Here is a 27,571-nt window from a genome sequence, read left to right on the forward strand (position 1 = left end):
CGCTGCAGTCCCTGTCCTCCCAGAATCCTCCCAGGTCCCCTCCCCCGGACCTCCCTCCAGCCTCTGCTTGCGGACTTGCTACGATGATTTAAATGGAGAGACCTAGGATCTAGCATTCCAGAGAGGCTAATTTAGAGGAGATCACATTGCACTCTCTTGTGGCCGGGGCCGTTCTAGGAGAGAGAAGACAGGAAGGGCCCAGCCACAGAGGACCATAAGCAGTAAGTAGCTTGTTAGCACAGAAAAAGAACACGGATGATAAATAAAGTATTTTTATTGTCTCTTCCCAAGATGCACAGAGCTTCCCTTCGCCCCCAGGTAGGCCAGGAAGAGAACAGTGGAGGAACAAAGATAAAACACACCTCCAGGAGGAGAAGAGAGCAAGGTGGGCCTGCGGGTGGGTAGGGGGGCTGAAAGGGCGTCTGGAGGTGGGGCAGGGAAGGAGCTGGGCAACTAGAGGGCCTGAGGAGGTGAGCGTGAGGCTCAAGGAGCCCTGGCTGCAGCAACAAAGATGTCCTTGTATCCCTTGATCTCTTTGATCTCATTGCTGCTGACAAGGACTTGGAGCTGGCGGGGTCCGGCTTTGATGGGGTAGAGATCCACTTCAATTTCGATAGTGTGTCCGGCCACCAGAGTCCCAAGGCTGCGGGTCAGAAAGGGCCTGTTAAAGCCTGGAGTAACTGCTGGGGTGGGTGTTCTGGATTCTGCTCTTGGTCAGTAAGCACCTCCCACCCCACCCTACCCCACCCATACCACCTACCAAACTCAACCTTTTCTGGAGGAAGGTGGGAAGGTGGGGGCAAGGAGGCATCATCCAGGAGACTAAGGACCATCCTATGACCCCATGAGACTCCCCTTATCAAAGACCGGCAGGAGACAGGTGGGTGGCCACAGGACTTACTCATTTGATATCTGCCCATTGATGAGGCCACTGCCTTCCAGCACCATTGTGCAGTGACTCAGAGCCACCGAGAGGGTGTTGGTGAGCGAGATGTGGACTCTCAGTGCCTTGCCCACCTCAGCCCTCTCAGACACCTGTGTGGAGAGAAGACAAGGATATCGTGGAGACGTGGCCTCCTTTCTGCACTCGGTTCAGCAAACTCCATCCATCTGTTGACCACCAGGGACTGCTTATTTAGGGGTTAAGATGCTGCAGGGGAGAGAACAGAAGCCCAGGGTATTCGTGGTTATCACATACCCTGGCCTGTCTTAGAAGCTCACAGTACTTCTGGAAGCCACTGCCAATGGGGAATTGGCACCAAGTTGAAATCTATTCCCTCCCCATCATCTAGCTCAGGATGGCAGTTAGATTTCAACTTAAGTGCCAGCTCCAATCTGTTAGTTGTGACTGATAGGAATGCTGTGTTAAAAAGGATCTTAAAAGTATCCTTCACTTAAAAAATAAATATACAAAAAAAAGGATCTTGAGGACAATCCAGGGTCAATGAGAGGCTTATGATTGATTAGTAATGTCTGACACAGGCGTGGGATGAGGAAGTGGTGTCACTGTGCCATCCATATGCCACCAATGGTGTCATTCTGAGGCCAAGGTTCCAAGAAATGTTAATGGCAGAGCCCAGACCTGACCCAGGTGGCCCAGACCCCAGCCAGGGTCTTTCCCCCACTCTGCTCTGTCTCCACGTACATTAGCAGACCCACTCTGAGTTTTCTCAGGTGTGCATCACACGTGAGGGCTGTGTCATAGGGCAATCACGGCCTTGGTCTGTGAGTGGGAGGCAGGGGTGCCATCCTGCTCACTTCTTGAGCCCCAGTGCCTAGCATAGTGCCAGCCATATGATGGCTATCTGGTGAACGAGTGTTGGATGGAAATGACTCGCCCACCCAGATCCTCCTGGGAGCGTGTTCTGGCTCAGTCAGAGAATCACAGAAAAGGAAGAACACATTGTGGCTCCCCTGGAACTCAGAGAAAAGAAACGAGTCCTTTGTACCCTAGTGAGCGTGCCAGAGTGGAGCAAGATCAAAACAGCTTTGGTATCCAGCAGAGTCATACAAATCATGCCATGGTTCCTTAGCAATATGCTCAGTCACACCCAATTCTTTGCAGCCCCATGGACTGTAGACTGCCAGGTTTCCTCGGTCCATGGAATTTTCTAAGCAAGAATGCTGGAGTGGGTTGCCATTTCCTACTCTAGACCTTCCCAACCCAGACGTTGAACCTCTGTCTCCTGCATTGGCAGGCAGATTCTTTAACACTGAGCCACCTGGGAATCTCCTTCTCACCAACACGGACCAATTAATAGCCTAGTTGGCATCTGATGTGTTTGCAGTGCATCCTGCTGTAACCAGGGCTCTGTGTGGTGGGCAGGGCCTCATCTCAGCCCCAGGCTTGTGCCTGCTCTTGTGATTCTGCCCACTGTTCCCCCCGCCCCCGGCCCCCGTGGGAGGCTGCCTGATGACCTCACAGCCCAGGAGGAACTGTCAGGTGGCCAGATGGTCTATGACGTGGAACCACTCAGTTCTCATTCCCATCGGGGTAGAGAGTGCTGTTGACAAATCCTCCAGGTGCACAGTCAGGTGAGGATTAGGCAGTGGGCGAGTCTTCCAGGTAAGAGGGGAGAGTGGGGGAAGGAGGCTTCAGAGGAAGGAAAACCCTGGTAACAGGAGCTGGGCATCATCCCCGCCCTCCTCCACTGACCCTTCCTCCACCTGTGTTCATTCCCTGTGCCATGGCCTCGCCAGCCCCTCAGGCCTCTGAACTGGAGAGGTGGGCTCACCTTTCATTTATTTCCCTCCTCCTTGTCACCCCTGTCTTATCAGGTGACAAGGAATTTGGCTTGAGTCTCTCTCAAAACTGTCTCCTCTCCTCCGACATCCAGACACTGCCTTTCTTGTCTCTTTGCCTTAAAATGCATTCTTCTCTACAGTGTCTTCCTGTGCATCCTCCATAAAATGTCACCTCCTCTGGGAAGCCTTCCATTTGCACAGAGCACAGAGACCACACCATACTGCACTCTAATCATCCGTTTGGTGTCCAGGGCAGGGACTGTGTCTTGTTAGCTACTGTACCCCCAGCCCCTGGGTTGGCTGAGTCAGAGGTCCCCCGCAGCCCCTTCTCTGTCCAGATGCCTTACCTCAATAGATAAGTGGGGAGGCTCCAGGGAGATATCTTTTAAAACCAGCATGAACCTCCCTGTCTCCTCCACTTTGGCAATGCCAGACACACGGATCAGCTTTTCATCTGTCAGCTTGTTTCTGTAATTGTTGTAAGGTAGCGAGAGCGGCCACTGTATATCTAAGCACAGACAAAATGCATTTTGAGTCCAGGAATGGGTCTCAGAAAGAGAGAGAGTAAAAATGTGTATGTGTGTGAGAGAGAATGAGTGTGCGTCTACATGTGTATGTGTGTGAGAAAGAGAGAGAGAGTACTTACCCTCCACCCCAGCCTCCCAAGGTCACGGCTGTGTTTCCCTGGTGGCAGCAACAGAGGTATAGTACCTGGCATTCAACCTCCTGCCAACAGCAGCTTCACTGCCCCATGTATGTGAGAATGAGTGTGTGTGTGTGTGTGTGTGTTTACACTGCGGGTGACTTGTTCATGGCCCCAAGCTCCCTTCCCTGTAGATGCCGTTCCAGGCCTGCCTCATACTCACCCTCCCCAAAGTCCAGGGTCAAGTGCACTTTTTGTCTCCAGAGGGGCTGCCGGGTACCACCATTGTGCAGCAGAGTCTGTGCACAGAAACCCACCACCAGGTGGATGGGCCCCTGGGGGTGGGCTCTGTCCACCACCCTCCGGGCATGCAGCTTCAGCAGCAGGTCCTGGCCCCACTCAGGCTTCCTGGTCAGGTGAAGCTGCAGCTGTGCCGGCTGGCCCACAGCGCCCCCAGACCCCAACAGATCTAGGAAGGGTGAAGAGGTCCTCCGCACACCCAGCATTTTCTGGGAGGCCTTCATAAACACAGATCGCTCCTCAGGGGATCCTGACAGAAATGAGAGCCAGGAAAGACATCAGTGGGGAGGATTCAAGAGGAACAATGACCTTCTTAGGGAAACAAGGCTCCCAGAAACTCCCAGACCCCCTCCCAAAGTCCCAACCCCAAGAATAGCTGCTGAAAGAGATGATACAGCCTCACAGCTGAGAACATGGGGATGGGTATTGCTGGCCGCTGGACTCAAACCCTCGCTGCATCCTGGTCCCTTCCCCTCTTGGTGCAGGGCTCTGTCACGTATAGCCCAGGGATATCTCCTTGCCTCATAGAGTTGCCAAAAATTGGGGTTCAATGAGCTCCTGAATATAAGCACTGGATGCTGTTCTTAGTCGTCTTTTGAGGAGGAGGTAGTTAGGTTAGGTGGTGATGGTTTACACGTGAGAGTCATCTTCAAACCTCTTTGCTGCTGGGCAAGCAAAGGAGGTTACAGCTGCCCCCCTCCCTGAAAACCCTGGGGTCCCAGGCACCTTCTGGGTACTTGTAGGAGCTGGTGATGTTCTGGCGCTGGTCTGACCCTACCATCTTGGTGCTGATTTCCTTCCCGATGGAACTGGTGTTATGGGCCAGGATTTCCTGGGCCTGGCCATCTTTCAGTAGCCAAACGACTTCATCAGCGTTCACCTCGGCATACACAAATGGGGTATCGTAAGGCAGGTGGACCTCCCCTTCCCTGATGGCCTTCACGGAGGCAGGGCCACAGCGAAACAGCCCTGGGCAGGGAACAGGAGTTGTGGACCACTAACTTGGCTGCTGACAGGTGGACTAGGGCCAGTGGGTCGTGGCCATGGGAGACAGAGGAGGGAGGTGGGATGGGGAGAGGCAGTGGCATCACTGAGCCTCCTCCACAGGGTGCTCTCCAGTTCCCACGAATTCATCTGATGCTCACAGCCACCCTGGGAAGCATCATCCTCACCTTCCCTCCTTTACAGGGGAGCAAATGTCTGAGAGGTACAGTGACTTACTGGCCCACCCAGCCGTCAATGGCAAAGTTAGACCCCTGACCCGAAGTTGTCTCTGCTACAACTTTGGAAAGTGGATGAAGTGGGACAGGCATCGCTCCCTTTCGGCCTCCTGCTCACCGGGTCAGTCACTTTGATTGGCCTCCCCACAGAGCCCAGGCCCTTCCATAGTGGTCTTCACTCACCGCTGCTGGTTTGCTGGGGAGTGGGGTCCAGAACCTGCCACCCATTGTATCCTGGAGGGAGATCTTTCCGGATCATCCAGCACTCATTCCAGACATGGAAATTCCTGCAGAAGGCAGTAAGGAGAAAAGGGCTCACATTTTCAGAAGATTTTCCAGGTATCAGACCCTACACTTGGAGAAGGAAATGGCAACCCACTCCAGTGTTCTTGCCTGGAAAATCCCAGGGATGGGGGAGCCTGGTGGGCTGCCGTCTATGGGGTCGCACAGAGTCAGACACGACTGAAGTGACTTAGCAGCAGACCCTACACTGAGTGCTTTATATCATTGTTTCTCCTATTTTTTTTTTTACATTTGAAAGTAATTTCAAGCTTACAGTAAGTTGCAAGACTAGGATAAACACCACCCATATACCCAGTTCATCTATTGTTAGCATTTTGCTCCATTTGCTTTCGCACTGGCTTTCTTTCAGATGGAGATTTCCTAGAATAGGGATCTTCCTTTACATACTCTTATACAGTTCTCAACTTCATGCATTTAATATTTATACTTTATCTACCTTATTGTCTATATTTCAGTGTTGTCAGTTGACCTAATTATGTCCTTTATGGCATTTGTTTCCACCCAGTGCAGGATCACACATTGCTTTTAGTTGTGCAATACCCTCTGTGTCCTTTGAACTGGAAGAGTTCCTCAGGCTGTTTTTATCACATTGACATTTTGAACATAGTCTTGATTGACCGATTTTTATCAGAGTGGCCCTCATTTTGGACTTGCCCGATGTTTCCTCATGATTAGGTTCAGGCTGTGTGTTCACAGACAGAATTCTGCACGAATGTATGTCCTCCCCAGGTACACTACTGCTCATTGAGCCAGAGAAGTTTCAGCCCTCGAGGAGCTCAGAGAGGGAGGGAGTGCTAGGGACAGCAGCTAATTCTCATACAAACTCAAAGGTCTTACCTGGAAACTGGCTGGAAAAGCAAAAACAGGAAATCAGATTTGGGGTAGAAGAGAGGAGAAAGGAACCAGGGGAAGCAACGAGAGATCCAAAAATAAAGGGACACACAGAGACACACACAGATGCCAGCCAGGAGGGAGAGTGGGGCAGGGAGAGGAGAGGTCGAGAGAGATCAGAGTAAGTATGCAGAGACAGCTAGTCCTGGCTTTGCCCTGAGAGAGAAACGGAGAAATGTGCAGACAGACAGAAAGGCTCAGTGAAGGAAGAGTAAGATGAGGTCAGTATTCAGAGGGCTCACAATCTGTTCATTTGGTTGCCAACCTCAGAGTACATTAACTCATAGTCTTCTGTGTCTGGAATGAGCTTGATGTGATAATCTGATTAGCTGGATCAGCTTTCTGGCTGAGGACTGGCTGAGCACTGGCAACAATGTATGGGGCAGAAATTCCTTAAGGCCAGAAAGCATCAGAATTTTCCTGCCCTACCTGGAATGGAGTAGAGATCTGCAGGAGACAGTGCCCCTTACCATATTTTGTCTCGTTTCTGAGTTGGCAGCATCTCTGCATGTTGGTCATAGTAGGTGTCAATGGTCAAGTTCGCATCCGAGTTGTGTGCAGAACGGAAATTGGAAACAACACGTGTTGGAACACCTAAGCATCTCATTACTAAAGAGAGGAAAAGCATGGGGAATTACCAAATCCATTTCAAGCAGAATCACTGGTCTCAGGTACATACTTTGTCACTTTTAAGCTGGAGGAGAGAAAAAGGCCACGGTGCTTGCAGATCTGTACCTACACCTCCTTTATCCTCAGAGCACCGCACCCAGGCCCAGAAACCTTGCAGCCTACCTGTGCGATCCATGGTTTCCATTCCACCAGAGAAAGAAATCACTTGAGGCTCTTAAAACAATTTACAACACTTAAAACAATTAACAACAACTCAATTGATCATTTAGGGCTTTTCCCATTCAGCAGCTTTCCAAACCAAAAACAGAGAACCTAAACAATTGATAATCTGAAAGAAAAGAAAAAAAATGAGACCTGTGCTGTGGTCAGAAGAGAAGCAGTGTGACCTTAAGTAGACGGCTTAACTTCTCTGGGCCTTAGTCCTTAGCTTATATGTAACAAAATGGAGTTGGACCAGATGATTTTCAGTTCTGAAATTCTGGATCTTTAACTCAATTCAAATGAAAGGGTTTGAAAGAGGTAAGAGAGAAATCAGAGTATGGATAGAAGAGCAGGATAGATTTATAGAGATACACAGAAGACATCAGTGACAAAGGGAATCTTGCCTGGACAGTGAGGGAATGACCATCTTCGATAAGACAACAGCACCCTCTTGTGGCTTTTTAGGAATCACAAAGCAGACACTATACCATCCTCCTGGAGAAGGAAATGGCAACCCATTCCTACTGCCACCACCAGACACACCTATCAGGGGCAGATGAAATTAAGCCAAGAGCCAGATGTGACCTTTGAAACCCAGGCCCCCACCTGTACAGGCAAGATGAGGAGTTTAGAGATAGGTTTATCCCACCCCTAAGGAGCCTGGCATGATGCAGTGCATGGGGTCATGAACAGTCAGACATGATTTAGCGACTGAACAACAATCCTTCTTAGGAGCAAATGGTGCCCATTGAGGCTGCTGTGGGGATGCCAATGCTTTGAAATGTAAGAGGACTATTGAGATTGGCCAGTCTTTTTGTTTTGATTCATTCAAGAGCCCCAAAGGATACCACCGGTCTGCAATCACCTGTCCACTCCCAGCACAGCTCTTGGGCTTTTCACAAATCTTTGGCAGGGGTGAGAGTCAGACCAGGGCTGCGAGTGGCCAGAGGTAACAGCAGAAGCAGCTCTCCTCTCATGCAAAGGCTGTAGATTCTAGGGCCTGGCAGTGGAGAGGCCCAGACGTGGAGCAAAGATACAGATCCAGACCTTCTCCCTCTCTCCGCAGAGTCTAAGGGCCTAAGCCCTCCTCCTTAACTCCTGCCTGATCAGGGACATCCCAGCCTAAGGCAAATCTGACTGTACTAAGTGCTGGCACTGTGCTGAGCATTTTCCAATGAAAACAAATGAGCACAATGAGGTCAATTGATTTCAGCACTCATATTTAAACTTCTCCGCTGTCTGCAGCACCTGTACATAACTACGAAGCTGTGTTGCCCTTCTCATAAAAGTTTAGAACTTCAGCCCCTTTCTCTGCCCTTCGCATTCTGTGCTCCCTCATTCTCCAACTCAGAGTCAGCATATTGGTTCAGTAAACATTTCTCGAGCCTCACAGTGGAACAGGCAGCACTGTACCAGGTACTTCTGCCTCTTGGGGGAGGATAAACAGGCACTACAGTGCTTTCCATCTTTCCCTCATATCCACAGATAATATGATTGATGACTAGGGACTAAATTATAAATAACTGATAAATATATAAAACATGGATGCTCCTTAAGGGTAGTTAACAAAGTAGTAAATCTCTTAATTATAACTCCTCAAGAATCTCTCAGTTGTGTTTGGGAGCCGGCAGCTCTGCCTACAGGTGAGATCAGGTTTTCCCAGATCATCTGCCGGCATCTCAAGCTTCCCCCAACTTGCCCCTGACCCCAGGCTCATCTTGAGCTGAGGAGCCTGAGCTGGTGGCAGAAAGAAGCCACTTTTGCCACCACTTTGGGACCAGAAGCCCATCTATCCAGGTAACCATTCTAATAGTCTAACTGCTCCATCAAGGAGTCTGTGGAGTGACTGCAGCACTTCACTGGATATTGCAGGATTCCCTGAGACTAGCGAGTGTGCTGTTTAAGAGCTGAATATCCACGACTCCTTAGCCGTGGGGCTGTAGACAAGCCACAATTAACCGAGGTGAAGTAGAGACAATCCCGCCCGACCTCAGAGGGTTATCATAGTCAATAAGCCAGCCTGCATTCCCACCCCGCCCTCCTCACTCACCCGTACACATCACAGCTGCAAAGACCCAGCACTGCCCGTACTTCACAGGCTGCCCGCCCCTGGCCGCCCACTGCCGCAGAATGGCCACGCTGCCCGTCCACTCCAGGGGGCTGACCCCCCTGGAGTAGTCTTCTCCCCAGTTCCCCTGCAGCACGCCGCTGTCGTCGTTGCTGTTGATCTAAAGAGGACAGACAGATGAGTTTCCGAAGTGCCCGTGCTGGGGACGCTGGGGTGGGGCCGGGGAAGCTTCCGGTCTTACCATGGCGCTCACCACCCTGCAGATGTACACCACGTCGTTCCGCTGCGAGTAGTCTTTGGACGGGTTCTTTAAGAAGTACAGGCTCTTGTTCAGAATCTCAAAGCAGATATCTATGATGTCCTCTTCAAACTTGCCGGGGAAGTCACGGGAGAACAAAGAGAAGAATAAAAACGTCTTCAATTCTGAAGCCAACTCGGTAGCACTGACGTTTAGGGATGGTGTATATGTGGTGGGGGTAGGTGCTAAATATCAGACCAGGTCCTGCCTTCAAGGAGCTTATAAGTCAAGTTGGGAGGGTGTCAGATTAGGACTTGAAGAACTAACCTGTGTGTTTCTGAAGGAAAACGCAAATGGAATTTAAAGAGATTAGAGTCAAATGAAAGAAGACTATTGGAGCCGGTGGGCTTGGAAAGACTAAATAGACAGGAAGAGCTCCAGGTAGGGGTGTTCACTTGAGGGCTTTGGGCGCAATGGGTACCAGAGACAGAGGCTCAGAGATGTTCTTTCTGGAGGACTTGTGGGGTTAGGAGACGATCCGATGGATAAATATAAGGCTAGGCATGTGAGGAGTGAGAAGAGCATGGAGAGCCTTGAAGTCAGGGAGAGGGTCCAGCATTGATGGTGTGGCACAGAAGACAGTGTAGACCCAGGACATACAACATGTATTTGTACATGCATCCTAACACTTTCGGCTATCAAATGCCCTGGTGGTTTTCAAAAAAGTATACAGGTTGTCAGGGAACAGGAAACTGATCTTCCTCAGCAAGGCTCCCTGCTTCCTGCCCCCACCCCACTCTTCCCTCCCAGGGTGTGTGGACAGGGCTGAGATGGCAGTGGGAGGCGGAGGCAAACTATCCTAGCCAAGGCTGGAGGTGGAGAGTAGAAAAGTTGCTCAAAGGTCCCCTGCTGTGTACTCTAACTGGATAATTGGTGTTATTAAAGAACTGCGTTCATTATTTCAGTTACAATAATGGATTGTGGTTTAATTTTTCAAAGAGTCATCATCTTTTAGAACTACAGTTGGAAGTATTAGTGAACTAAATGACGTGGTAATTTGCTTCCAAAAAATTCAGTGATGAGGTAGGAAGAATGGGGGAAAATATACCAGGGATCAGCAGTTTTTCTGTAAAGGACCAGATAATAACTATTTTAGCCTTTGCAGGCCATAGGGTCTCAGTCTCCACACGCAATTCTACCATTGTGGCGTGAAAGTAACTACAGATGGTACCTCAATCAATGAGCATGCCCGTGTTCCAATAAAAGGGTATTATTAGACACCGAAGTTTGAACTTCATATAATTTTCACATCACAAAATACAGTCAGCCCTCTGTATCAGTGGGTTCTGCATCCATGGATTCAACCAATAGAATCAAAAATATTAGGGGGAAAAATTCTTGAAAATTCCAAAAAAGCAAAACTTGAATTGCTGCACAATTCCAGGAGCTATTTACATAGCATTTACATTGTTTTAGGTATTATAAGTATCTAGAGACTTTAAAAGTATATGAGAAGTATATGTGTAGGTTATATGCAAATATTATACTATTCCATTTTATATAAGGGACTTGAGCATGCTTGGTTTTGGTATCTGGGGAGGCGTCCTGAAATCAATGCCCTGAAAATACTAAAGGGTGACTGTGTTCTTTTTTTTTTTTAATGTGTGTTTTTTGGCAGTTTGAAAAGTATGAAAACCATTCTAACCTCTTGGGCCATGCAAAAACAGGCAGTGGGCCACAGGCTATAGTTTGTAAATCCTTGATACAGATGAAACAAGATTCACCACAAATTGATCACCATTGAAGGTAAGAGGTTCATGGAGGTTCATTAGAGTAGCCTGTCTACTTGCATTATGCTTTAAGTTTTTCATACAAAACATTAAAAACTGAGAAGAAAAAGCATTTCCCCTTCCTTCCTTGCGCCTCTCACTCCAGCACTACACACCCTGACTTCTGTTAGTGGTACTTCGCGAGCTAACAGTTGTCTAAGGCCCACTGTTACCTGCCCGTAGTTCCAGGGCCAGGGGGTGATGAATCTTTCATGACCCTTGTAAACAAAGCCATAGTCCATCATGATATACTCCTGCAGCAGCGTTTCACTTGGCAGGTAGACATCGTCCTCTGAGCAGTTAAGAGTAGCAGAGGGGACAAAGCCCCAAACCAAAAAATAAACAGTAATAAAATTAAAAAACAGTAACGACAGTATCTTCCTGGATAATCAGAGAAGCAATGGGTTGATGGCAATAGAAATCAAGACTGGGCTCCTTAAAAGTCTATGTGCTTTTCTAGAGGCCAGCGATATAATCTATACTTTAGAAAAAGATTATCTTCTCTTGGTTTTAAAAGCAGCAAGCTGGTCATAGAGATTTGGAAAATATGGATGACGGAAAGAGGACAATGAAGATCACCCCTTCCCACTACTGAGACACCCATCATTATATTTTGGTGTAACCTGTCTGCATTTTTTCTGCACATATGTGTAATTAAGATCATATGTGTTCCATTTCCTGGTTGATTTCATTTAACATCAAGCCATGAACTTTTTTATCATCCCATTAAAAATTCTCTGTTAAGGTGATTTTTAGTGAGCACATGGTAACACATTGCATAGATATACAGCAGTTTATCTTCGGGACTTGCTAAGTAGACCCTCACAGAATGTTCTCAATGGATCAGTCAGCATTACAACCTGTGAACACGTTATACCTGCACTCCAAGGGTTAAAAAGTAGGATGAAGGTCCCCAGAGGGTGGGTCGTGCTATGACTTGGGCCCTGAGAGATCTCCATCTTCAGAGAGTAGGAACCAATGACTGCACTGGGTGGTGTGAAAAGGGAGACATCGAGCGAGTTGGCATGAACAGTGAAGTCAGAAGCACTCCAGCCCTTGTCTTGTCGGTCTTGGGTGAGCAAGAAGGTGGCTCGGGTTCCCAGCAGCTCCTTGGGTGCTGGTCCTTTGTAGGAGAGAAAGACCCTGAAGTGAGGCTCAAAATCTGTGTGACCTGATTGCAGGGGACCTGGAAGGACCCTTACCTCCTCCCACAACGTGCTAATCCTTTTACCACCACTAGGTGTCCTCGGACGAACACTTAACATCTGTGTAGTGCTAGTCGTGTCAGACTGTAACCCCATGGACTGTAGCTCACCAGGATCCTCTGTCCATGGGATTTCCCAGGCAAGAATACTGGAGTGGGTAGCCATTCTGTTCTCCAGGGGATCTTCCCGACCCAGGGATCAAACCCAGGTCTGTTGCATTGCAGGCATATTCTTTATTAAGTGCGTGCATGCTAAGTCACTTCAGTCGTTTCTGAGTCTTTGCAACCTATGGAGCATAGCCTACCAGGCTCCTCTGTCCATGGAATTATCCAGGCAAGAATACTGGAGTGTGTTGCCATGCCCTCCTCCAGGGGATCTTCCTGAGCCAGGGACTGAACCCACGTTTTTTATGTCTTCTGCATTGGCAGGTGGGTTCTTTACCACTACTGTCACCTGGGAAGCCCCTTTACAATGTAGGCCTCAGTGTTTTTTTGTTCTGTTTTTACTCTGTAAAATGGGATCATAATAGTACCCACCAGAAAGTCTTGTCAGAAAGATTAAATGAGATAATGTGCGAGATAACGTGCATGAGTTGTTAGCACAGTGCCTGTTGCATATTTAAAAGTTGTCTGTTATTATCACAACCTTAGTTGGCTGAGTCAGCCAGATCTTAAGTGCACTAATAGGGATCTGGGGGGGTCCCAGGAGAAGAGAGGGGAGGGTGGTTCAGAAAGCAGGGGCAGGGGCCCTACAGATGAACTTTGTCTTGGGGAGGGGTGGGCTTACCTGTCTCAGCCACAAAGGTGATGGAGTCCTTCTTTGAGTGGAAGGGGCGGTTGAAATGCAGCTGGATGGTGAAGGACTGGCTACGGCGCACGATGAGTCGCTGGAGGCCCATCTCCTGTGTGTGATGCTCCTGGTTGTTCTTGGCGCTCTGCAGGTCGACGGACCTGAGCTCCAAGGCTGCCACTGGGGGGTGAGATGGGGCAAGGGGACAGCTGTGGCTTCCTGGGCTCAGCATCCCCAGTACTTCTCGACATTTCTGTTGCACCTGGCTCTAACTTGGCTATGATTGCTGTCCAGATCTCAGACCCCTCTGCACCCTGCTGCCTAGTTTCAGGACTCAGAGAGCAATTCAGCACCATGATTCCAGTGACCTCTGAACCTAGCTCAGGAACTGGGGTCCCAGACAGCACAACATTTCCAGATAACTGAAACTTAACCCTTGAAGTGCCATCTTGTGGTCTTAATCGCTTTGGTTGACAAGCTTTCTAAAATATTACTCTATTATCCTGATGATAGAAGAAAGAGCATACTAGAATTTTGTATGCATTAAGTCAAAGACAGGCGACTACAGTCCACAGAGTCCCAAAGAGTCAGACACGACTGAGCGACTCACACTTTCTAAGTCAAAGAACTGACTGGAGGCTGGGACCTCAGCTACAGGCAAGTCCCTGCTTTAGGATGTGGGTGCAGCTGGGCACCACAGGGTTATTTGCAACTTAATTTCTTACTTCTCAGCCACGTTCCAGGTGGATGAAGACAGTGGCTGCTGCCTAATGTGTATATTTAGTGTATAATCTTAAAAGTCTCATGGCATAATAGGCAAGGTGCAAGATGTCGCCATCTTGGCTGTGAGACCTTGAGCGAGTCACTTAAGGTCCTTGGACATCAGTGTCCTCGGCTGAAAAATGGTGACAATGGTGTGCCCACCTCCTAGGGTTCATGTGGGCATTAAGTGAGGATTCACATGTAAAGGCCTTGGCGTGGTGGCAGGTGCAGGGTGAGCGCTCAGGCAGCAGTACTTGCTCTTAGCACGTTGCCTCGGGTTGTGTTTGCTTCACTGTTTTTGCTGGTGATAAAAACGCATTCAGTCCTTTCCCTCCGAGGAGCACATCCGTTATCTCAGTGGTTCTAAACGGGGGAATTTTTGGCCCCTGCAGGACATTTGGCAAAATCTGGAGACGTCTTTGGTTGTCACAACTGGGGGAGAGACTGCTACAGGCGTGTAGTGGGTAGCTACTGGGGATGCTGCCAAACAGCACCCTAAAGGAAAACTCATGTTTGCTCCAGCCAGTTTCTGTGTCGTTTGCAATTTGAACTCTTTTTTCACTTAAGTTCTTTACAATTTCACTAAATGAGTTCACTTTGATGGTTTTAGCCTGTCTTTGTTACCTGGCTGAATTTTTTTGAGTCCTAATTCTTTCACCCAAACACTTTCTCTTGCCATCTGGGAACGGGCGAAACTGTCTTCCAGGTTGTCGTCCAAGTCTTTGGTCATACGATGATTTAGGCATTAAGGGTTAAGTCCAAGGCCAGTGGAGTATTACCGTTGGAGCTTCCTTCCACATTAACACTGAGTCATTGGGAAATATGGGAGCCTGGTGGGCTGCCTTCTCTGGGGTCATACAGAGTCGGACACGACTGAAGCCACTTAGCAGCAGCAGCAGCAGAGATGTTCAGCTAGCTGTGACTACATCTAATTCTTTATGTGAGGAAACTGAATTAGGTGGGGTTTTTTTGTTTTTGTTTTTTTTTTAGGTGTTTTTAAATTTTCTTCACAGTCTAAAGTCAAATCCAGCTTTCATTTTGTATCTTTCTCACAAATTTGTCAAACATCTGGCTGAAAACAGAACGTGTACAATGCTCCCTTGACCCCCTCTCCTAGTAACAAGCTTTCCTTGAGGCAGATTCAAAGGTGAATCACGGGATCAAATAGTACAAAGTTTTCCAACCTTTTAAATGTAACATAGGTACTTAAATAGTTATATTATTGGAACCAGAAAATTCAGGGCATAATCCAAGACAGATGACTGTGAATAATTAAACAGCATTTTGTAAACATGTCTAACCTATTAGTAGTTTGTGAAATCAATTTAGAGAAATGTGACCAATATTTTTTTTAAAGAGTAGAATAGAAAATATCACAATGCATCCTACATTAATTATATTCACTTAATATAATTATGCATTTAGCTCACTGAAGTGTTTTTCATGTCAAGGAGACGGTGACTTCAGAGAACAAAAGGGAGGGCCTTCAAGAGAGCAGGCAAAGAAAGCCAAGAGGATCAACAAGAAGTTCAACAAAACAGGAAATCAAGCAGAATCAATTAGTAAAAAAAACTGTAAAAAAACAACATAGTAACGCCCACAAGGCTGTCTCGCCTTGGCCACCAGCCCACAGGGGTTAATGACGAGTAAGATTAGAAGTAAGCCACGGCTGCATGACTCCTGGTGCTTGACTAACACAAAGACAAGGATATAGAAGGATCAAAATATATCCCCAAGTATTATGAGCCTTAAAGTGAATAGAGACCTTAGAGCAGCTGTGTGCTTGCAGTGAGCTCTGAGGTGCCAACCTCCTGACCTCAGAGACATCAAAACACTTAGACGTCCCAAGTCCCCCTCGGGTCTTGGCTCAGACGTAACCATCACACAGGGGCTTTCCTTAACCACTGAACATGATGCCCCATCCCCTGCCCTATGATCATCTGCCATCACAACAGCCTTTTGACTTTCTGCAGAGCACACTTCATAGCATCTAGAATCAGTTTCAGGAAGCAGAAACCTTGGCCATCTTCTCACCCCTGTACGCCTCCCCCATTGCCTAGAAGGAACCATTGTTCCTAATTGCTGATAATTACAGCTGATATTCGCTGAACACTTAGCACATGCTAGGCACTGTGTGAAGCATTTGATGTGTCTGAAATCATTTTTGTTCTCTCAGCCACTCTGGGATGGAGGTGTTCATATTGTCCCTGCCATGCAGCAAGGACAGGGCTGGGCTCAAACCCCCGTAGGCTGGCTCTAGAGCCTGCCCCCTTAACCTCCACGATCTCCTGCCTTTCCTGGTGGGTGCTTGGAGATGTTTGCGTGGATGGATATGTGTGAAGTACAAGGAGAATAACCTGGCAGGATAACAGCGGGGCTGTAGAGGAGGAGAGAGAGAGGTCATCGAGGGCAGCAGGGCCAGGATGAGGAGTGGCTTGACTCCAGGCTGAGATGCTGCTATTTGCTCAGTAGTAATGTGTGTAACTCTCCCTGATGGGAAGATAAAATGTTCACCTTTCTGAAGGCAGTTTATCAACATTTCTTATGAAATGAAAGGATGCCTTGAAACAAATTCCTTTGATCCACAAATTCTTCTTCTAGAAATTTTTCCTAAGAAAAATCATAATTTGTGTAAACATAAGGATATTCAATGCAACCCAAATATCCTACAAAAAGGATTGGATGTTGTTGTTCAAGTTACTAAGTTGTGTCCAACTCTTTATGATCCCATGGACTGCAGAATGCCGGGCTTCACTGTCCTTCACTATCTATCGCCTGGAGTTTGCTGAAACTCATGTCCATTGAGTCGATGATGCCATCCAAACATCTCATCCTCTGCCACCCTCTTCTTTTGCTTTCAATCTTTCCCAGCATCAGGGTCTTTTCCAATTAGTCAGCTCTTCACATCAGGTGGCCAAAGTAGTGAAGCTTTGGCTTCAGCATCAGTCCTTCCAATGAATATTCAGGGTTGGGTTCCTTTAGGAGGGACTGGTTTGATCTCCCTGCGGTCCAAGGGACTCTCAAGAATCTTCTCCAGCACCAGAGTTTGAGAGTATCATTACTTCGGCACTCAGCCTTCTTTATGATCCAACTCTTACATCCATACATGACTAATGAAAAAACCATAGCTTTGACTAGATGGAACTTTGTTGGCAAAGTGATGTCTCTTCTTATTAAGATGCTTTCTAAGTTTGTCATAGCTTTCCTTCCAAGGAGCAAGTGTCTTTTAATTTCCTGACCACTGTCACTATCCACAGTGATTTGGGAGCCCCCCACAATAAAATCTGTCACTGCTTCCACTTTTTCCCCTTCTATATGCCATAAAGTGAATGTTACATTTTTAGCCAGCTTTTTCAGAATTGAATACGTAAAGTTTATCCCTCTCATCCTAATGTAATCAACAAAAGGACAAAGGATATGGGGAAATAATTCATGCAACTTTAGAAAGCAACACAGAAAATTTTAGAAAAACATTATGTTAACAGATTAACTGCAGGTGGTAAAATTATGGGAAATTTTTCTTTCCTTTGAGTTTTTTTCTGTCAGCCCAGCATTTGCTTTGAACATGTATTCCTTTTGCATTTAAGGAAAAGTATTGCTTTGATTAAAGGGAAGTTTTTGAGGAGTGTCACGATCACAGCTGTGCTTCAGAATTAATCCAGACCAAAGGGAAAGAAGACTAGGCTATGAAGAGCAGTAAGAATTCTATTGCAATAATCTAGGCAAAGGCTAATGAGATCTCGGCAAAGGCATTGGTAGGAAGAAAGGAGGAACCACCCTGGGGTATGCGAGGGACTGGTGGCCACAGGCATGCAAGCTGGTAAACCTCTGGTGAAATGCCTTGACTTCTTGGGCTTCCTAAGGCCTCGGCTAATTTGGATGCAGACTAGGGCAAGTTGAAAGAATCCACTGCCCACAACATCCCAGGCAAGCAGGCTACTAGTAAAGGACTAGAAAGCTCCAGACAGAGGTAGTGAAGGGGACAAGACGGCCCCTGGTACAGTCAGCAGAGGGAGTGGACACCTGCCGTTGAATGTCAGGTGGACTCAGCTCCTTTACTTCTCCTGCCTCTGTCCCTGCTGTTAGTCCAAATCTCCATCAATGTCTTTTCTTTTTCCACTTCTCATTGTTTTTGTCAGTTTGGGACTTTGATTAACACTTCATTCTTTTTCATCTCTTGCCTTTTAAGAAATATGAAAGGGCACTTCTGTGTGAGAGCTTACAGAGATTCCAATGTGATGAGATTACTACTGCGCATTTCTGTATAAGGAGGAAAATGTCTCACTACCTAAAGATGCAAGTCCAAATCCTTAGCCAAGCAGTCAAAGCCCTCCACGATGGGGTCCTAACACATGTATCCAGCCTTACCTCCCAACAGCCCATAAATAAACTGGACTTCCCTTGTGTGTATCGTGGCCTCCCAATAGATTGTGCCCAGCTTTACCTCTGGATGCCCCTGCCTCTTCCCAACCTGTGTATGTCTGCATTGTACCCATTCTTCAAGCAAACTCGGCATCCGCTTCCTTGTGAATCCTTCCCTGTTATTTTAGGATGGGGAGCATCTGTAACAAGTTTCATATCTCACTAACATTTACTGAGTGTTATTAAGCACCAGGCTTTATGTGTGTTATGCATTATGTCCCTCTATCCCTAAAACACCCAACAAGATATTACAAATTCCATATTACGGATGAGCAGACAGAGGATTCAGGAGGTTAAGTAACTTGCCTGGGATCACCTACCTGCTGCTGCTAAGTAGCTTCAGTCGTGTCCGACTCCGTGCGACCCCATAGACGGCAGCCCACCAGGCTCCCCCGTCCCTGGGATTCTCCAGGCAAGAACACTGGAGTAAGGTTGCCATTTCCTTCTCCAATGCATGAAAGTGAAAAGTGAAAGTGAAGTCGCTCAGTCGTGTCCGACTCCTAGCGACCCCATGGATTGCAGCCTACCAGGCTCCTCTGTCCATGGGATTTTCCAGGCAAGAGTACTGGAGTGGGTTGCCACTACCTTCTCCTAGTAAGTAGCAAAATTGTCATTTAAACCTAGACAGTTTGATTGTAGAACCTAGTTCTTAAGTTGGTTTGGAGGTTTTCACTTTTTTTTACTTTCCAAATAAATGACTATTGTGCTTTATTCAAATAAAAACATAACCAACAGACCTGAGAGGAGCAACTCTGGTGGAAGAACTGGGGTGGGGGTTCCCTTGACTGCTCTGTAGAGCCCTATGGGTCTGAAGAACACAGTGGAAACCACAGTCCCTCTTAACCTCCTCATCCTGCAATGCCAGCAAATCAGGGAAGAACAAGCTCTGGCACCCGCCTGGCCTCTTGCCCTGCTCTTTGATTTCTTAAGCTTTGAACCACTTGTCTGTCAGTTAATCATGTACTACCATGTTGTTTCTTTGAAACATTATTTTCATTTAATGGTGTCTACATGATTGTATTGTTTGATTGTTTCCACTCAGTACTCAGCAATTCAAATAGCTGCTGGCAGGAGAAAAGTGTTACTTGACTGGCTGTACAAGTTAAATGATTAGGTCTTTTACAGCAAATGTAACAAAGGATGAATATCCATTTTATATAAAAGTTGCCATAAATATTAAGAAGTCTTGCTATAATCAGAGAAACGCAAATGAAAACAATAATGAGATTCCATCTTTGATCCATTCAGAAATGCTTAAAAGAATAACAGTATATTTTGTGAGGGTATATGGAAATGGGCTGTCTCCTATATTTCATATATGGTGTGAGTATAAATTCATACAGACTTTTTAGAGAAAATTGATTGATACTGAAGGGTAGCAGATTATGCCACCCCCAAATACACCACTTCAGAATAAAGATTATTTTGAACTGAAGGCAATTGAGAGGCAGCAAATAAAAGAAAAGCTCTCTGCCCTCCCCTATTTGCCTAAAAGCAGAACTTAATTTGTAAAGGTGTCCCCCCTCCCCAGGCTTCCCTGGTGGCTCAGTGCTAAAGAATCTGCCTGCCAGTGCAGGAGATGCAAGATACGTGGGTTCGATCCCTGGGTTGGGAAGATCCCTTGGAGCAGGAAATGACAATCCACTCTGGTATTCTTGCCTGGAAAATTCCAGGGGAACCTGGTGGGCTATAGTCCATGGAGTCAAAAAGAGTCAGAAGCAACTGACTGAGCACGCACACTCCCCCTCCCCTCTCTACTAGGAAGGACAGAAGTTAATCACCAGAGACAGCTCTAGACCCTCATCAACCCAGAGATAGCCCCAGAGGAATCTATATAACAATGTATTAACTAACCCTTATCTTCCATTAGTTCCCTCCCTTAATTTACCTCCCAACAATCTACTGCCCTAGAAACTCAAAGTCCTTTTCTTTTGTCCTTTCTGTAAAAATGTATGTTCTCTTGTTAATGTGATGTATAAGCCCAAGTTCTCACCACCCCTTGGAGTTACTCATCACAGCATGCTTCTTTGTACATGTGCAGAGCACGTGTTAAGAAACTTCTTTTTTTCTGTTAATCTGTCATTTGCTGATCTAATTTATAGGTCCCCAGCCAACAAGCCTAACTGGGAGAGGGAAAAATGCTAAGTTTTCCCTCCTCTACAAATAGCCATCAAAACTTAAATTGGATATTGTATTTGATCCAATAATTCTTCTTTAAGAAATATTTCACATAAGTATTTGTATACATATGCAAAGTTATATTGACAGGGGCAGTATTGTTCATAAGAGAAAAATATTGGAAACAATCTAAATGTCCAGGAATAAGGCATAGTACAAAGAAATAAATTTATTAAAGAAATTGTATTTATATGCCCAGAATGGAAAACTATAATTATTTAGACCAATTGATAAACCAATATGTACCAGCCTGCAAAGATTTCTGAGATATATGATTAAGTTTTTTAAAAAGCAAGTCATCAAATAATATATATTATATAATGTTATTGTATAAAACAATTTTATATACCTAGTGTTATTTAAAAGCAGTTAACCAAATTGTTGACAGTTCTTTCCAATGAGGAAGGAGGAGTATTGGGAGTACATTGTACATAAAAGGGGACTTGGGGATTTTTGTCCTAAAATATGAACTTTTTACATTTTATAACAAGCATATGTTTTTGTGTGTATTACTTGTTTAGTTAAAGCATAATATTTTAAAAGATAATATAACATTTTAGGCTTACAGTAATTGGGGATAGCCGAAGGGGGAAATACCCTAGAATTTAGCACTAAAGTACCCTGGAATCTAGCATAAGAACAAGTCTCTGGAGAAGGCTCTACTAAATTCTGGCTTGTATAAAAATACCGTGTGCATCTCTAATTCCTAATAGTTTATATAATATAGAATTTAGGACACAGCGTTAAGAAATGCACACTCCATCTTATTACCCTCGCCTGGCAGGCTCGGTGTGTCTGTCTGCCAGGCTGACCCGGCCTGCCCGGCCCTGGTCTTCTCAGTCCCAGCAGCAGAGTGGCTGCCGCTCTGAGGGGGCCTGAGCTCAGGGGCCAGGAAAGCTCTCTAAGGAGCAGCTGGACCAGGAGAGGTCTAGGATCCTGGAGGTGGCCCTCCCTCAGCTCCAGAGTCAGCCATGGAAACGACCTCCCAAGTACCAAAGGCACCCTGTGGGCCTCCTCAGACCTTCCAAAGTCATTCCAGTCCCAGGATGCTAAAGAAAAGATTGTCCATAGCTTCAAGGTTAAGCTGAATCCATGCAGAAGGAAAGGAATGACTGTATGATTGTGCCAAGGTCTGATCAAAGGTGAGGAACTAGGAGGAAGGGGGCAGATTGCACAACAAAGTAACAGCATCAGTTCAGGGTCTCCTGTCTCTGCTGTTCTCCTCCCCTCTCCAGATGTCTCCTTTCCCTGGACTTAGCGCCTCAGGAAAGTTAGATTCCCAGTACTCACCCTCATCCATCTCCCTCCTTCTGTCAGCCAAGGCCCTTCAACGAATCAGCATTAAGACTCTAGACCAAATTGCCTCTCTAAGCATTTAGTCATCTCACTAGAACCTTTCCCTCCGTCCTGAGGCGGGCGGGGCTACAATTTCCTCCTCCTCCTCCTAGTACTCCTCCCGTTCTTAGGCTTCCCGTTGTTCCGGGTACATCTTAGCTTAAGGAAGAGCGCTTCGAAAGCCTTTTTTAGGATTGCTGAGGGATTTGTTTCTGAGGTCTCCTTTTTAAGCTGAGAAGATTCCACATGGAAGGCAAGGCGTGGTTTGGATCTGGCGTTTTCTGCCTTTGTCACTTCAAGGCTTGGGACCCAATTCACTCTAAGTCAAGGAGAGAGATGAGGAAGGAAGGAGCTACCCTCTGGAAGGTTATTCACGAATAGCCATAGGACCAGAGAACTTTGCATATTGTATCTTTAACGAGTATATTAAAATGGTGAATTATTGTGCTATTGGTTAAAAGTGAAGCTGACAAACTCTCCAAGAATAAGGGGGAATGCCTATAATACAAGGTTAACTGGAAGGAAAAAGCAGGATAGAAACAATGCAGCTTATTCCAATGTTGTAAAAACTGTTGTTTGTGCAGGTGGACTCATTTTTAAAAGACAGAAGTAAATACCATAAACTGCTCTTTTGTGAGAGCAGATTGTGAATGATTGTGATTTCTACTTGAAATGATTTATACTTTTCTTAATTAAACAAATCCACAGTGCGAGGGTAGGGCTTCCCTGGTGGCTCAAATGGTAAAGAATCTGCTTGCAATGCAGGAGACCCAGGTTTGATCCTTGGGTTGAGAAGATCCCCTGGAGAAGGGAATGGCTACCCACTCCAGTATTCTTGCCTGGAGAATTCCGTGGACAGAGGAGCCTGGCAGGCTACAGCCCTTGGGGTCGTAAAAAGTCAGATGCAAATGAGTGACCAGTGCACACACACAGTGCAAGGGTAAGACCTTTTAATAAGGGAGGGAAAATTTTTTTTTTTTTTTTGCTGCACCCCTCAGTGTGTGGGACCTTAGTTTCCTGGCCAGGGATTAAACCCATGTCCGCTGAAGTGCAAGCACAGAATCTTAACCACTGGACCACCAGGAACATCCCAGGAAAAAAAATTTTTTTTGTTGTTTTTTTAAAGAAAAAGTGAGAAAAGTAGAAGGAGGACCATGGCTGGAGATCTGGGCCTGAGTATTCAACCAGACTGACAGTTTAAAGAGAGAAGCAGAGGCATCCAGTCAACAATCCTGGAGGAAGTATTTGGTTTGGTAAAATAATAGTGCTGCAGAGAAAACAGAAAGACATTTACATATTTACTGATCATTGTCCAAGGTGTGTAGGAGGCGCCTAATTGCCTGGGTTAATCTGTGTGATTCATCACACATTTCTGTGCTTATTACAACGAAAGCTTTCTGTCATATCCTTTGCCTTTTTAAAATGTGTTGAGTGTATTTAAGGAAATGGTCCTAGTTGGATACACTGGACTCACTCGTGTTGGAGGGCGGTATACATTTTGGTAAATTTCCTTCTCGTTATTTTGTCTATGCTGAGGTGGTTTGTTTTTTTTCCCATAGTTGCAGTCATCCTGTATTTTAAGATAGAACTTGTTTAAAGTGATCATTTCCATATAAGACAATTTGCCATTCTACTTGAAAATATGGCCTTAAACGATATAATGACTTTTGCCTTGTAAAATAAGCTTTTATACTTTTAAAACTTATTTGTTTATTATTTATTCAAACCCTTCAATTCTTATTTGGGGGCTTATATGGGAAAAGAGGTTCTCCTAAAATAACTATAATATTTTTATCCAGGTTAACCAAACAAATTCCATTTTGTCAATCCTGTTGGCCCCATTAAGACTGAGTTTCCCAATTTCCAGTACTATTTTCCTTCCCTCCTTCCTTCATTTTTATAATTGATGACTGTGATGTTGATGGAACCATGTTAGTAGTTTTGAGGCACACAAAGGTAGTAAAAGCTGATCTTTAACCTCTTGTTTAATATGTTAGTGGAGATAAAACACACACAAATATTCTCTACAGAGGACCCTTCCCTGAGTAGCAGGGTCAGAACCATGGGGGTCTTTTAGGGAGGAGCTCAGGAAAGGCTTTGTGATATGTGAGCAGCCACTGGTCATGAAGGATGAAGAGGATTTAAGAAAAACAGAGAGATAGAGAGAGAGAGATGGTAGGAAAAAGAATTTCCAGGCCAAAGGCACAGCTTGAACAAAGGAGGAAAATGGGGAAAGCTAGGGCTTCTTCTGAAACTGGCGTGGGAATTGTCTGCATCGACCAAAGAGAATAAAAGCAAAGGGTCAGAGGCTTGGAGTTTCAAAATTGTAAAAAAAAAAAAAAAAAGCTTTTTCCTTCACTGCTTTAGAAATTAGAGTTTTATAGATGCTGGTGTTTAGTTTTAAAACTTGAACATCCCGCATCAAATTGAGCTCTTGATTACTCCCAGCCTTATTTATTACACTAAACCTTGGTTCTTGACCAACTCCATAAACCTGTCAGCTTCTTCATTCTTTTTTTTAATTGAAGTATCATTGATTTACAATGTTGTGTTAATTTCTGCTGTACAGCAAAGTGACTCTGCTATACATACATACATATACATTCTTTTTTCTATTATTTTCCATTATGCTTTATCCCAGGATATTAAATGTAGTTCCCACAGCAGCCTCTTATATGTGCTTGCCACCCCACCTGGAATGTAGCTAGGTAACTATATCGGGCAACTAATTTTTAATTAGGTTATAATCAATTGATTAAGTTATGATCAATGTTCATTACAGTTTTTATGGCCCAGCAATACCACTCCTGCAAATATATCTGGACAAAACTTTAATTCAAAAAGATACATGCACCCCTGTGTTCATAGCAGCACCTTTCACAATAGCCGAACCGTGGAAGCAACCTCAATGTCCATCGACAGATGAATAGAGAAAGATGTGGTACATATATACAACGCAATACTGCTCAGTCATAAAAAGAACAAACTAATGCCATCTGTAGAAACATGGATGCAACTAGAGAGTGTCATACGAAATGAAGTAAGTCAGAAGGAGAAAGACAATATCGTCTGATATCACTTAGATGTGGAATCTAAAACACGGCACAGATGAACTTCTCTACGAAACAGAAGCAGACTCACAGAGAACAGACTCTTGCTTGCCTAGGAGGAGGGAGGAAGGAGCGGGATGGAGCAGGAGTTTGGGGTTGGCAAGTGCAAACTATTATATAGAGAATGGATAAACAATGAGGTCCTCTGTAGGGACCTAATGGAGCACAGGGAGCTATATGCAGTCTCCTGTGATAAACCGTAATGGAAAAGAGTATTAAAAAGAATGTATATAGGTGTACAACTGAGTCACTTTACTGTACGGCAGAGATCGGCACAACACTGTGAATCAACTATACTTCAATTAAAAAATACTCATGATGGTTTTGCAAATCATGTTCTTTGACCATATTATATTCTGTTTATAGATTTTTTTTTCCCCCTTAAAGACTACACAGTCAAGTTTTACATTTAGTTTCAAGGGGGGAAAAGCCCTTTAAACATAGAATCGTTTCTGTGTTGATTAAAGACTAACCTCTATTAGGGTTAATCCACTCGATTTGTCCTACAAGACAGCAAGCTCTGAGATCTTTAACTCTAAAATAAATACAGACACATTATAATCCTCTCGTGGTTCCACACCCTTAATATGTGTTTACTGGGTTCTCCACTTGAAAATCCTGCAGTCACTTCAGATTCAGTATCTTCAAAATTGAACTCGTTAGCCCCACCCATCCCCCAGAAATTCATATAATTTCTTACTCATCTTTGTAAATATTACAAAATTTCGTTAGTTGTTTGGAACCTTCTATTTGAAGGTCTTGTGACCAAATGGAGAGAACAGAGGTGTCTGAATTAGGGAACCTGGTTTAGGATACTGCTTTAGCGCTTCTGAGATTGTTTGGCTTTATTGAACCTTGATCAAGGAAGTACTGATGAGAGCTTCAGCCCTGTGTAAAATGGGGCTGAGAGTAGTGCTCAGTTCATGGAGTTCTTTTGAGAATCAAAGGGATAGTGTTTGTGGAAGTGTTAAAGTGCTCTCCAAACATTAGCCCGTTTCACTGATAATAGTAATATTTATGATCCTTCTGATTGTGTGATTCATGTTGCGTGAAAGACCTTGTGTCAAGATCTGTTGTTAAGATACTCAAGGAGACATTCATGACAACAGAGAAATTGTCACAGCCAAGTCCAGCCTCTCAATCTCAGTCTTGTCGGTACTCCTGGCTAGATTATTCTCAGGGGAACTGAGGAAACCACGGATAAGTGAACTGATTGGATCATACCCTTGCCTCACACTTGTCACTGGTTTGCATTGCTCCCCACATTCTGCCACCACATTCACCCTGACCACATCTCCATCTGTATTGCCCTCAGTTCTACCTCTGATTTCTGATTTTTTTGGTGGTTTGCCCAATTCCCACATGAAAGTCTTTCTCTAAGCCATACCCTTCTCTGGTCACACTTTCTACCCACTGTCTAGGTCTCAGCAAAAATGTCAGTCCCCACAGAAGCTTTTTCTAACTAGCTGAGGCCCCACATTTAGTCTCTTAGAACTCTTGGATTCTTCTTCACAGCACTGATCACACTCTGAATTTGTCTCCCCACTAGACTTTTCTGTCTTTCTGTGTGTCATCCGGATGATCCTACCTGATCCGACTAAGCCCTCTACAAAATAGCATTTTCTATGCTATCTGAATTAAAACAAACACCAGTCCTTTCCCTATGAAATCAGCAGGAAGTCGAGAAATTCCTGGGATCCCCTCCCCATAAGTCCTAGAGCATCCCCAGGGTTGCTTACTGTTTTCCAGAAATCCTCCTGCTCTCCTGACAGCTGCTGCCTGCTTGAAGACTAGGAACTCAGCCTCACTCTTTTCAAGGATAAGTTAGCTGGCTCTGCCAGGCTAGAGGCTCTTGACCAACTCCATAAACCTGGAGGATGGCAAAGGCCTTCAGTTATAAGGCAGGGAGGGTGGGGAAGGAGGGCTTAGTGAAATCAGCCACACCTACCTGGGATCACTTCCTGAACCCCTGCTGCTGAGTCTGGGTTTCTATCCAGACAGCCCCTTCCTGGTAATGACCTGCACCTGTCTTGTCCTCACTTGCCTATCTGATCTCAGTCTGGACCACCCCCGGCCATCAAACTTGTTCTAATAACAACTAAACATACAAGGGGAGTTAGTCATAGTTGGTCCCCGGGTACCTTTTTTTCCAGGATCTTCTCTTGCCCTTCAAAAATGATGGAGGAATTTTGTCTAAACAGCTAGAACTGGGTTGGAGGTTATGCGTAGCAAACCCATCAGTTTTTCCAGCCAAAAATATTTTTATCCTTTTATTAGCTATGTTAATCCCATCAATTATGCTACAATCATATTTTGTTACATCTTCAGGCTGCACATCATCTAATTTCCTCCACTTCTTTCCATTCCCACCCCAAAGCAAACATTGTCAGATCAATTCCCTGCTTAAACTCTTCCCATATCTTCTTATTCCCCTTAGAGTAAGATCCAAAGGATATAAAGCAGTCTCCAAGGCCCTGCCTGTTCCAGCCTCTGTTTTCCTTCTCCTCTCTCTCTCTGCCATAGCTATTTGTTCATGTGACAAATCTTTGCCCAGCATCTAAGTGCCAGGTGCTGGAGATACAATAGAGAACAAGACTGATGATGTCATTGCCCTCGTGGAACTTAGACTTTAATGGGGGAGGGACTACATTTAAATTTAGAGTCAATGAAGTTAATGGATAAACAGACAAAATATACTCAGG

At 45.4% G+C, this 27,571-nt stretch overlaps 1 protein-coding gene across 1 annotated transcript; it reads right to left on the reverse strand.

Moving 5' to 3' along the window:
• Nucleotides 1-293: 293 nt before the first annotated feature.
• Nucleotides 294-14,554, reverse strand: TGM7 (transglutaminase 7). The gene is made up of 13 exons (XM_070775933.1): nt 14,449-14,554; nt 13,060-13,242; nt 11,946-12,191; nt 11,242-11,360; nt 9,243-9,371; nt 8,984-9,161; nt 6,573-6,711; nt 5,092-5,195; nt 4,415-4,657; nt 3,612-3,938; nt 3,093-3,253; nt 902-1,035; nt 294-643 (listed from the first exon to the last, which is right to left on the reverse strand). Exons 1-13 carry the CDS (start codon nt 14,552-14,554, stop codon nt 484-486), a joined length of 2,229 nt encoding a protein of 742 aa, XP_070632034.1. The 3' UTR covers nt 294-483.
• Nucleotides 14,555-27,571: the final 13,017 nt, after the last annotated feature.

Source organism: Bos indicus, chromosome 21 (genome assembly GCF_029378745.1).
Source record: "Bos indicus isolate NIAB-ARS_2022 breed Sahiwal x Tharparkar chromosome 21, NIAB-ARS_B.indTharparkar_mat_pri_1.0, whole genome shotgun sequence".
Classification (NCBI taxonomy): Eukaryota; Metazoa; Chordata; class Mammalia; order Artiodactyla; family Bovidae; genus Bos; species Bos indicus.